We start from the raw sequence: 12064 nt of genomic DNA on the forward strand, positions 1-12064 counted from the left end.
GTGGGTCACCTCGTTGGACGACTTGGAGTTGGCGAAGGAGTGGCTGCGACCTGAGCCTACTCTACCGATTGACCTATTTCTTTTTCAATTCTTAATATATATTTCTGTTTTTACATTCTTAACTATCGTTTTATCCGCACTAATTATTTGGTTGAGAATCTGTGCAGATCACCCAACGTTTCAGAAAGATCGATAATCCCAACAATAATTTAACGTGTTTTTCGTTTTTGTCGGGTTATAAAAATTTAGAAAATAAATAACAGAAGATACTATAATTTTACATTTTTATTTATTTTAAAAAAGTAGAATAAAATTGATAGATAAGACAATTTCTAACTCATTAATTTTATTTATCTAGTTTTATTATAACAATTTTATTTAAATCATAACTCTATTTTTCACTATTATTTTTTAAATTATTCAATTTTTCTTATTATTTTAAATAATTTTTTTATTTTTATAATTTAAAATATAATTTTTTAAAAATTTAAAAAATAAAAAATAAATTAAAAATTAAAAATTAAAAAAAATTAAATAGAAAGCAAAGTCATATTTTGGTATTGCAACAGTGCAACGCCAACTGTAGCAACGCAAAAAAATAACGTATAATTTGACGTGGATTGGAAACAACCGACGCCAAATTTACTAACCTAGCGCCATTAATGGAGTTTGGTTGGAGATTGCCAAAGTAATACAAAGAAATCTGTATTCGTCATATTCTTCCTTTTCCACGTGTCATTATTTCATTTGTGGGTAGAATTTGATGCCTATAAATAGACACTAAATATTCCACACGAAAAAGCTAAGGACGACTTAGTGGAAAGAGGACCAAAAATGGAGTCAAGATGCTCGACGGAGAAGACAGTCGGTAAATCCATAAGATGCAGAGGTTAGTTCAATTCAACTCGTTTTCATGATTCGATTTCATGTTTAACCTAAATTTCTCCATCAATCGAACTTCAAACAAGCAAATTTGGAACGATTCTACAGCGGCAGTCGCCAGGAAAGCAGGGGAGCCACTAATCATAGAAGAAATCGACGTGTTACCGCCGATGGCTTGGGAAGTCAGAATTAGGATTCTCTGTACTTCGCTTTGCCATTCCGACGTTACGATGTGGAAAATCCCCTCTGTAAGTCAATATATATATATATAGATTATGTGTATGTATGACAGTATGAGAGGAAGGTTGATTTGAATCCGATCCTATGGTAGGGACCGGCGACGTTCTTCCCGAGGATTTTCGGCCACGAAGCCGCCGGGTGAGTTTTTGTTCTTCGTATTTGAAGGATTTGAAGAACAAATTAGCTTTCGTGGAATTAATCGCTATAGCTAATCATGCTAGGCAGTGATTTTCATAAATGATTTCGTAACAAACACAGAGTAGCGGAAAGCGTTGGGGATTATGAGTTTTTGTTCGTTGTGTTTTAAGGATTTGGAGAACAAATTAGGGTTTCGTGGAGCTAAAACCCCCAAATTAGAACTAATATTTTAATTTCCTGAATGATTTTGAAACGAACACAGAGTAGTGGAAAGCGTAGGGGACTATGTGGAGGAATTCGTACCTGGAGATTTGGTGTTGCCGGTGTTCGAGAGGAACTGCGGCGACTGCCGAGACTGCCGGTCGCCGAAGGGAAACGCCTGCTCGAAGTTCGCCGCCGAATTCTATGGCGGAATGCCGCGCGACGGATCGACGAGGTTTCTGGACGCCGGCGGGAATCCGATTCACCATTTTCTCTCCGTCTCGAGCTTCTCCGAATTCACGGTGGTCGACGTCGCTCACGTCGTGAAGATGAACCCTAATTTGCCGCCGGAGAAAGCCTGCCTGTTGAGCTGCGGCGTCACTACAGGTCAGTCCGCCTTTATACACGTGGTTGATGATATAGGGAGATCTGAGCCGTTTATCTTTTTCGGAGCCAAAATAAGTGGACGGTGTGGATCGTCCCTCCCTGTTGAATAAATTCGATTTAGTTAAATTTATAATATAATGAATTGATAACAATGTATTTTACGTATGTTTTTTTTCTAGAAAAAACTCCATCATTTCCGATAACAAACATTCTGCAATATTTTTTTTTTATTTATTCCAAATTCATTGCAATATTTTTAAATTTAAAAATAATTAATAATATTTATATACATATATTAATATACACTTTACTTTATCTAATCACATCACTCGAATAAAAAAAATAAATAATCATTTATCTCTCCAATCACATCACTTAATATTCAAATTATCTCAAATTACCATACTTAATATTTCCACCTAAATTTTCATGTCAAACACAAATGTTGCACAGTATTTGAGACGGAGAGAGTATTATTTAACCATCATAAATTTAAATTTTCGAATTAAATATATATTTTTTCATATGAAATAAATCATTTATCAATAATAATTCAGAATTAATATGTATACGGTAGGTCTGGGTGCAGTTTGGAAAACTGCTGACGTGGAAGAGGGCTCCACCGTGGCAATATTCGGACTCGGAACTGTTGGACTTGCAGTAATTATTTCTTTTCTTTTAATCCTATTTTAATTTTATTTTTTTCCATAAAAAAATAAAATTATGGCTACATTAAATTATGAAATATGCCCGAGTTTATATACTTATTTAAGGATTTTCTTTTTTTATTTTTTTTAATTAGCATTTTATTTAAAATTATATATATTATTTGTAGGTTGCTGAAGGGGCAAGATTGCGAGGAGCCTCGAAAATAATTGGTGTGGACATTAATCCTAATAAATTTGAAATAGGTATGCATATTTACTTATTTGTTTATTTATTTATATTATAATGTATGCTTATTTTAATTAAAAATATTCATAGGTAAGAAATTTGGAGTCACCCATTTCATCAATCCAACTTCATGCACAGAGAAGACTGTTTGCCAGGTTGGATAATGTTTTTCATATTTATTAATTTTTTTTTAAAAAAATCATATTGATATTTTACGTACCTACTCTCTGTTATGTAGATGTATATTTTATATACATGTTCCTTAAGGGATGGCTGATGGTGTAAGATTGGACTTGTGATCGTGAAGTCATAGGTTCAAATCCTCGACGTTTCAAATCATCTGCCACACATAGTGATCTTTTAAACATATCATATATAAAAATAATTAAATAAAATATAATAATATTTATATATATATATAATGTGGGAATCTACGGCTGGATTGCCTTTAGATTTAATTTAATAGTAATAATAATAATAAAGAAAAAGAACTGATGTGACAATAATGCATACACAGATGATAAAAGAATTAACAGGTGAAGGTGCAGATTACTGCTTTGAGTGCATTGGCTTGGCTCCATTGATGAATGAAGCATTCGTCAGTTCTAGGAAGGTAACACTTTATTTACTTTTATTGGAATTTAATTTATTTTTTAATCTGTTTATAGTTTTTATTTTTATTTTTTTTAAAAAAATAAAATCTATGAAAATATATTACTTTATAGTAAGTACAAATTATTATTGAAAATAAATTAAGAAACAAAACAAAACTTCAAATAACACACCATTTTGTGTAGATGTTGAATTTGATATATCTTGGAATAAAAGTATTTTTATTATAGAATATACAGTGCTATGAAAATGAGTGAGAGCACATAAATATATTTTTTTACTTAATATTTTTTATTAAAAAATAAATATTTGATTTAATATTGTTAGTAAGAGTGTGTTTTTTTTATATATAGTATTTTAAATACAATTCATATCAAATGTAGATTTTTTTTTTCAATTTTTTTTTAACATATTTTTCAAATTTTTTATTTTTATTATTTACCTAATCCTCTATACTTCACATCAAAAAAAGTTTCTCATAATAAAACACAAAACAATCACATCAGTATATTTTATAGGTTTTGATGATATTATTTTTAGAAACCCATATATTATTATCATTATTGTTTAATCATTTTAGAACAAAATATTGGGCAATATTATTTATTATATATAAATTTTAATAAATATATAATTTTTTTTATAAAATTTCATAGTTAAATACAAATTTAAATCAACATTCAATTTCAAATGAATTATGATTACAATTTTATTATTGGTAATTTTGTCTTGATTTAGGGCTGCGGAAAGACAATAATAATAGGTGTGGAAATGACGGGAACACCCCTGAGCATAAACACGTACGTGCTCTTGGAGGGTAGGGGCATTTCCGGGTGTCGACTTGGAGGATATAAGCCCAAATCAGATATTCCTATGCTCGCCAATAAATACATTCAAAAGGTATTATTATTATTAATCAATTTTTTTTAAAAAAATTATAAATTATAAAATTTAAAATATATTATTGACAACTTAGATAGACTAAAATGGGAATACCAACAAAAAAAATTTTGAAATGAAAAAATATTATATACACAATTACATTACTACACTATTTGACATTATTAATTCACTTTTTTTTAAAAAATAAAATAGAAAATATAATATTTTTTTAAAACTTGTTTATTTATTTGAAGTTTAAATATAACATAATGATATTTGAAATTAAAAAAATATATATATTTAATTTAATATTTTAAATAAACTTTAAAATTTTGAATAATAAAAAGACGTTAAATAAAAAAGGTATTTTAGCATTATTTTAAAAAATATATTATTAAATATTTATTTAATCTCACCAAATATTATATTGTACCGGATACTTAATCTTTTTATTATTTTTAAAAATTATATCTAAATGAGTTATATATATATATATATTAATGCAGGAGATAAATTTGGACAAATATATTTCACATGAGATAAATTTCGAGGAAATTAACAAAGCCTTCGAAATGCTTAAAGAGGGAACCTCCCTTAGGTGCATCGTATGGATGGACCGTTAATTGCGCGCATATTAGGTGCTGATACAATATTTATAATATATCTGATAGCACATGATTTAAATTAATACAATGTGTTTTATTAATATATATTTTGTGCTGAGATCAACTGTATTATGTATTATGCAAATTATTATCATATGTGCTACCAATTTATATTTTATGTGTTACCGATCTATATTTTATGTGCACAATCTTATTAGTGTATTGTATTGCATTATATTTTTCTTCATCTTAACTTAAAGTAACTTTTTTACCATTTGTTTGTCACACTCAAAAGTATCTCTTTTTTATTTTAGAAAAGTAATCATACGCTAATACCAAAATATCATTTAATTTTTACTTACATTACAAACATATCATTACACGTACAATTATTTTATACATAGAGTTAAAAGGGTAAAAATGTCAAAGCTCTTACATATTTATACCTACCAATAAGATATTATTATTTTTTAATCTGTTAGAACACTTCATATCCATCTTTCAATTGAGACAAGGAAATATGTTAATTTGAGATATAAGACATTATTTTGGTGGTCATACAAATATATGGTATTATGTCCGAATTTACAAACTACAATTTTCTTTTGGGTGTGTTTGTTTGAAAGTTTGAATTTTGAGTTGAGATTTGAATAATAAAAAATTTGAATTGGAATAATTGTATGACGTGATATACATAGATACTGATGCAATATTTTGAATGTAAAATTGATTTTTAGTATAATACTCCCTCAATCCAATTTTTATTGTCCTAAAGTATATTTGCACGATTTTTTAGGTGATTGTCTTTTTGTTATGAATTGACAAATTTACCCTTAATTGTATGGTAGAGATTAAAAGTAATAAATGAATGAATGGTAAAAATGTAAATAAAATTTGTGTTTAAAAAAAGGAAATAGGACAATAGTTGTTGGACGTCCCAAATAGGAAAATAGGACATTAGTTTGTGGACGGATGAAGTATAAAAAATGAAAAATAAATGTTTGATTTGATATTTTTGAAGAAAATTTTTTGTGCCAATAGTGGAAGTCTTCCGAAATGCTCCAAACATACATATATATATATATATTACTTATTGTATATAATTATAGAAGATACTATAAATATATATGGAAACAAAATCAAAATTAATCTTATTGATACTAAAATTAATTAATTTTGGTTTGATTGTAAGAAATTCATTAATTTCAATTTAAAAACAATATTAATCACTTTTGGTCTGTCATTACAGAAACTAATTGTATGACTACGGCTATATTGATTCGGATCACATGTCAATCTGTTATGACTACGTCAACTAGTTTGGTTAGTGTCATAAAAAATTGAAACAAAAAATAATTAAAATAATTTGTACTGAGATCAAAATTAATATTTTTCTAAAAAAAAATAAATTCAATCAAAAGTGATTGATATGTGCTATGTAGATTGATTTTATTTAAATAATAATATAATAATATGCTATTTTGTAAATATATATATATATCAAATATATTGAATTAGTAAAAATTATATAGAGACAAAAGAAAAAAAAAAAAGGTTTTAGGATGTGTTTGTCTGTCAAATTTTGATTTTGATTTTTACTATTCTATTTCATTTTTTTTCTTAAAAAAAGTGAAGGATTTGTTTGTTTAAGGTATATATATATTATGTGAGATATTACATTAAGCAAATGAAAGAGCTTAGATTCTGATATAATATTATATGCAAAATAATTGTTTCACTTAAAAATTTAAATTTATCTAAAAATATAGCAGTTAATTATTTATCAGCAAATTGAGTCCCAACTATGATTTTATTTAAGTGAAATAAATTGTGAAATAGTATATGTATTTTTATCATGTTTTTATTAAAAATAATAATGCATACAAAAATCTACTGCTAGCATTAGTAAAGAACTGTAATAATGAATAAATAAATAATATAAAATAATAAACCCTGACCCAATTGGATTTGTTTAGGGCATTCATTTAATCGGAGGTGCCGTTCGTTCGCATCTCAACTTTAGCTCCCTTCTTCGCTCTTCCATTTCGCTCCGATTCCTCTGCCGTCGCCCGGATTCCTCCTGCCATGGCGGATGTCGACTCCTCCAACAACCAGTCCTTAGCTAAGGTGCCGCTATTGATCGCTTTCTAGGCTCGGGTTTCATTTTTTGTTGACTCTTTTTACTCAATTTTCATTCTAAATCGATTTCGATTCTGTTCGTGCCGGATCCTGTAGGAATGAATCTGTGAGTATGTAGATGCTGTAGATTTCATCTTGGACGGACGGGATTGTGGCTGTTCTTAATTTTTTGGTCGAATTGGTTGGCTAGAGTTGAGTTAGGGTATTTGATCTGATTTTAGGGAAAATGATTGGGTAATTGTTATTGTGTCATGAGGAATTTCGATTTTAGGAACAAAATGTTGAATTGAATGGCGGAATCGAACTTTTATTTACCCAATTATATCGAGGTTTAAGATTGGGCAGACCTAATTAGGTTTTAAGTAAGACTTTGCAACAATCAAGAAAGGGAAATTACCGATTCCTTGATAATTTTGATAGCATAACCTGCCTCTGTATGACCAAAGAGTAGGCCGAGTTTTAACTAATTTTTTGGTTGGCTAATTTGTCACATTTTATTCATGAAATGGCTTCTATTGGTATTAGCCTGAGTATTCAAACTTGTGATGGAATATACACATTTGGTTTTTTAATAGAAAATTGAGAGATATTTCTTTATCTCTTTTTGTTGTTTTGAGCAGCTTAGGGTTCTCGCTCGGTGGTATCTGAGCAATTCTTCCAATAAAAATGATACTGTGATTCACATTTCGAACAGGAATTACATGTTCTTATTGAATCTAGCTGTTCTTATTTTGATATTGGGGAATGACTTTTAATATCTCTTTTAGTAAAAAACCTTGGTTGTGTCTGCTGGTGAGCTTCTGTGGCCGAACAACTCTGACTAATGTTACGTCGCATGTGCCACATGTGCGATTAGTTTTTCAAATTTGACTATGTAACCTAGAATGCTAATCAACAAGATCTCTTATTCATGTAACAAAAACCTGTTGTTTGGGTTCTTCCTAGGAGATACAGTGATAAAAAAAATATATATATTTAAAATTCACTGAGAAACAATCTTCATTTGAGTTTTTATGTTTGGCCATGGAGGGTCTAAACTAGTGATTTTATGGAGCTATAGTCCCAAATGGGGGTGAAGTTTTAATTTTTTGTTTTGGGCCTTGGCATGTTCACTTTGTTGGATAACAGTGATTATACTCCAAAGTTGTTATCTTGGGTGGGAAATTTATAATTTATTTCAATAGCCGGACTTAGTTATTTGTTACATCATGTATCGTTGTACTGGACAGGACTCTTTGTTGTAATTTCCCCAATTGTTGCATAATACATGTTACATCAGTGAAATTCCCAAATTGCTTTATTTGAGAATTGTGATAAAGTCGTCTTCCGAACAATCTATATGTTAAGATAGAAAGAGTATTTGATTGGATAGATATATTAGGTTTGTTTGGTTGTCTTTTTTTTTTTTTTTTCTTCCCACATGTTTGCACTATTCATCTATAATTATTTAATTTATTTTGCACTCAAGAATCACATCATACATTTAATGTTCATTTTATACAAAAAGAAAATTATCTAAAACATCGCATCAAATATATATGTATATCACATCAAACAATTATTACGATTTAAAATTTTTACTATTTCAAAATACACCAAAGCACAACAAACAATATGTAGATTAGTTTTTGTAAACATGTATTAATCCCTCATAGTAAACATGGCCTTTGTATCGTTCCTATGTGAGCTAAACCATTGTCGGATGTATTAGTCATTGCTTACACTCACCATTTGCTAGATCCAAGAATGGAAAATAGATTGTGGATATGTTTTACATGAAAAATAGGTGCTGGATATATTATTTTTGTGGGGAAAAATATTTATTGTTGATTACATAGTGTAAAAACAATTTACACTAACAATATGTTGGTTTTGTAATATGCTAAGGTTCGGTAACTATCTATTTCTCAATGCTTCTCTATTCACTATTCTGGTATTTTGAATGTTTTAATAGTGTTTGAAAATGTGAAGATTTGGGATATTAGAATTGTATTTTGGCTGACTCTCACAAAGAAGCTGGAGTATGTACAGTATATCATAATTTTCATCTTGTTCCATACTTCTATAAATTTTTAACGAGTGATTCGACTGATAGAATTTGGTATTTGCTACTTAGTCTTTTTTATTTCATACTCGATCGAATTTGTCGCTGCGCAGGACTATTTGCTGGAAGAGAAATTGCAGCAAGTTCAAGAAGTTGCAAAATCTGTGGAAGAATCAGTCGTCAAACCTGCAGCAGAAACCGCCGGCGAAATCGTGCAAAAAGCAGAGGAAGCCATCGGTGTTGCTGATAGCAAAGATGCTTCTGATTCTGTCGAAAAGGCTGCTGATTCCACCGATTCCGACGCTGGAGAAAACAAGGATATTGCTCCTGATGAATCCAGTGAACCCGAAAACACCGTTGGTGAAGAAGCCGAGGAAGCCGAGGAGGCTCCTCAGATCAAGGTTTAGCTAGATCAATCCTCCCCGAATAATGTTTTTTTACTTACCCGCTATTTCCCCGATTCATTTCAGATATTTTATTTTGTCTTGTAGCTCGAGACTGCGCCGGCGGACGTCCGCTTCCCCACCACTAACCAGACTAGGCACTGCTTCACCAGATATATTGAATATCACCGGTCTGTGATCTAATGATTGTCACAACATTACAGCAATATTATTCATGCTTTCAATCGAACTTCTATTTTTTTCAATTATATTTTTATTTATATATATATAAAAATTTTTGTAGGTGCGTTGCTGCGAAGGGTGAAGGTGCCCCCGAGTGCGACAAATTTGCTAAATACTATCGCTCCCTCTGCCCCGGCGAATGGGTATGTAATAACTTCACATCTGCAAGAATGTTGCTTTATTGTTTTTCGACATTATGGTGTAATATTCGAGCGACTTTGTTTGGTGTTTATAATTTTAAGCATTTTTGTTGTAAAAAATGAATTGTGGAAGTATTATGGAGATGATGTATCTTTTGAGTAATATATTTTGGAAGGGTAAATTGATTATTTAGTCCTTTAGCCGGACCTTTTTATCATTTTAGTTCAGTAATTGTAGTCGGTCGCAAACTAGTTCTGTAAATGGAAAATTTTCGCAATTTTAATCCTTTAGATGACACGTGTCTGCTAGGTCAGCGACACCCGGCGTTGGAGGACTAAAAGTGCGAAATTTTTTTACTTACAGGGCTAGTTTGCGATAGGCTCTAGTAGCGGGACTAAAATGATAACGGAGTTTAATTATGGGACAAAAAAAATCAGTTTACCATATTTGGAATCGTATATATGATAAACACTAAACAAACACACTCTTTGTTTGCATTCGTAGGTTGAGAGATGGAACGAGCAAAGAGAGAACGGTACCTTTCCGGGGCCTCTGTAAACCGAAATCTGCAGCTAACATTTCGCTCGCCGTCATGAAATAGGGAGTTTCTTCGTCTTCTTCCGAACTCCCCGAGATAATAAATATGTGTTTGGGTTTTGCTTAAAAAATTTTAAAAGCCCACGAAAACTTCAACGAGGCGGGTTTCTCGAACCGCATTTAATTCCTTTATTCTCGTAGAAATTTTGTTCGTCGTGCTTCGCTCTCGTGTCGGTCTCGGGACAGAACGGGACTGGACAGGATACCTTCTTGTCCCGGGATGTCCCTCTTACCCACCTACCCCACCCCCGAATAATGCATTTCGTTCTATCGTATAAAAAGTTATGAATCTTGATTTAGTCCCAATTGTCTAATAGTTGATGCAAGAATTGGACTTGTATGTCGAATGGAATCACGGGCGTGTTGCCATATAGGCCGATTGTGATCTTTTTCGACATACCCGTGTTGTGCGTCAAAATGAACTAGTTTGTTATAAAATATTTTGATTGTTATCATTACTCCCTCCTTACCATAAGAAGGGTTCTACTGAGCATTTTCGTCCGTCTCAAAATAAGAGTATTATTTTTTAATATAGTAATTATATTATTTATTTAATTTAATAAATATCATTTCAATTTACAATATATTACACAAATGTCATTGTATTTATATTATATAATATTAATAAGGGAATTTTTTGTCTTTTTTTTTACTATAATCAATATAATAATAATATTAAAAAATCGTGAAAAAAACAAATGTTAAGGAGTATTATTATTGGGTGTTAAAATTGAAAAAATTTGAATTTGATGTGATATTGATATGATTAAAAAAAATTCATTTTTATGATTTTTGTAAAGATCATATAACAGTGTTTAAAAAAATTATAAAATAAACGAATAATTATTTATTTATTTAAAAAAGAGTTTTAGATATTTTAGTCTTTGATTTGTATATAATTAGGTTAGTATTTACATCTAAATAAGAAAATATTTTGTTCAAAATTTAATTTAATCGCAATAGATTTAACGCAATAAATAAAGTATTTTATATATTTTTATTAAAAACAAGAGAGTTATATTAACATAATTTATACTTTTATTTTTTATTTCAAATTAAAAAAGAATATTACTTCTTCGGTTCTAATTAAATATTTTTATTTTTTTTCGTTATTCTCTCTCTAAATTATCTATTTTTAATTACAACAAAGTAATTATATATAAATAACAAATATTCTCAATTTTTATAAAAATGTATATAAAAGTGTCAAAATATTATACTATTTTAATAATCAATAAAACGGAGGGAGTAGTATTCAACCTTTTTAATATATGATTTTAATAAAGATATTTTTCTCCTATCCATTTAGTAAATATATATTATATTACTTTTTATTTTTCAAATACAAAATATCCATCTTTTTTTTTTAAAGTATGGATGCACTTCAAAATTTACTACAAATATTTTTATAATTATACTTATTTACACCAATACTCTTATATTAATTTATATATTATAAAGGTAAATAGTCTTATACACTAAAATACTTATAAAATATTTATAAGTGGACAAATAGAATATTATTTTTTTTAATAAAATATTACGTCAAAATACTATTTAAACAAAATTTTAAATAATTTTATCTCAAATCAATTTTAATCCACAATCAAACAAAATTAACAAAATTTTAATAGTTAATGGAAGAATTTTGACTATGCTTATTTATATTTTCAAAT

At 29.3% G+C, this 12064-nt stretch overlaps 2 protein-coding genes across 3 annotated transcripts; both read left to right on the forward strand.

The window, feature by feature from the left end:
* The first annotated feature begins 777 nt into the window (after positions 1-777).
* On the forward strand, positions 778-5026 carry LOC127248314 (alcohol dehydrogenase-like 2). Of its 2 annotated transcripts, none has more exons than XM_051270593.1 (10): positions 778-889; positions 991-1130; positions 1214-1260; positions 1523-1848; positions 2426-2508; positions 2684-2759; positions 2833-2897; positions 3260-3355; positions 4093-4254; positions 4743-5026. In XM_051270593.1, exons 1-10 carry the CDS (start codon positions 835-837, stop codon positions 4857-4859), a joined length of 1167 nt encoding a protein of 388 aa, XP_051126550.1. In that variant the 5' UTR covers positions 778-834; the 3' UTR covers positions 4860-5026. The 2 variants fall into 2 exon arrangements, with proteins under 2 accessions (XP_051126550.1, XP_051126551.1); XM_051270594.1 differs by having other exon boundaries at positions 2438-2508.
* A 1787-nt stretch (positions 5027-6813) lies between these two features.
* LOC127248320 (cytochrome c oxidase subunit 6b-1-like) lies at positions 6814-10687 on the forward strand. The gene is made up of 5 exons (XM_051270599.1): positions 6814-6968; positions 9138-9425; positions 9516-9598; positions 9712-9793; positions 10296-10687. The coding sequence occupies exons 1-5, from the start codon at positions 6927-6929 to the stop codon at positions 10347-10349; spliced, it is 549 nt and encodes a 182-aa protein (XP_051126556.1). The 5' UTR covers positions 6814-6926; the 3' UTR covers positions 10350-10687.
* Positions 10688-12064: the final 1377 nt, after the last annotated feature.

The sequence above is a fragment of the Andrographis paniculata genome, unplaced genomic scaffold (assembly GCF_009805555.1).
Source record: "Andrographis paniculata isolate CXL003 unplaced genomic scaffold, ASM980555v1 Contig33END, whole genome shotgun sequence".
NCBI classification, from domain to species: domain Eukaryota; kingdom Viridiplantae; phylum Streptophyta; class Magnoliopsida; order Lamiales; family Acanthaceae; genus Andrographis; species Andrographis paniculata.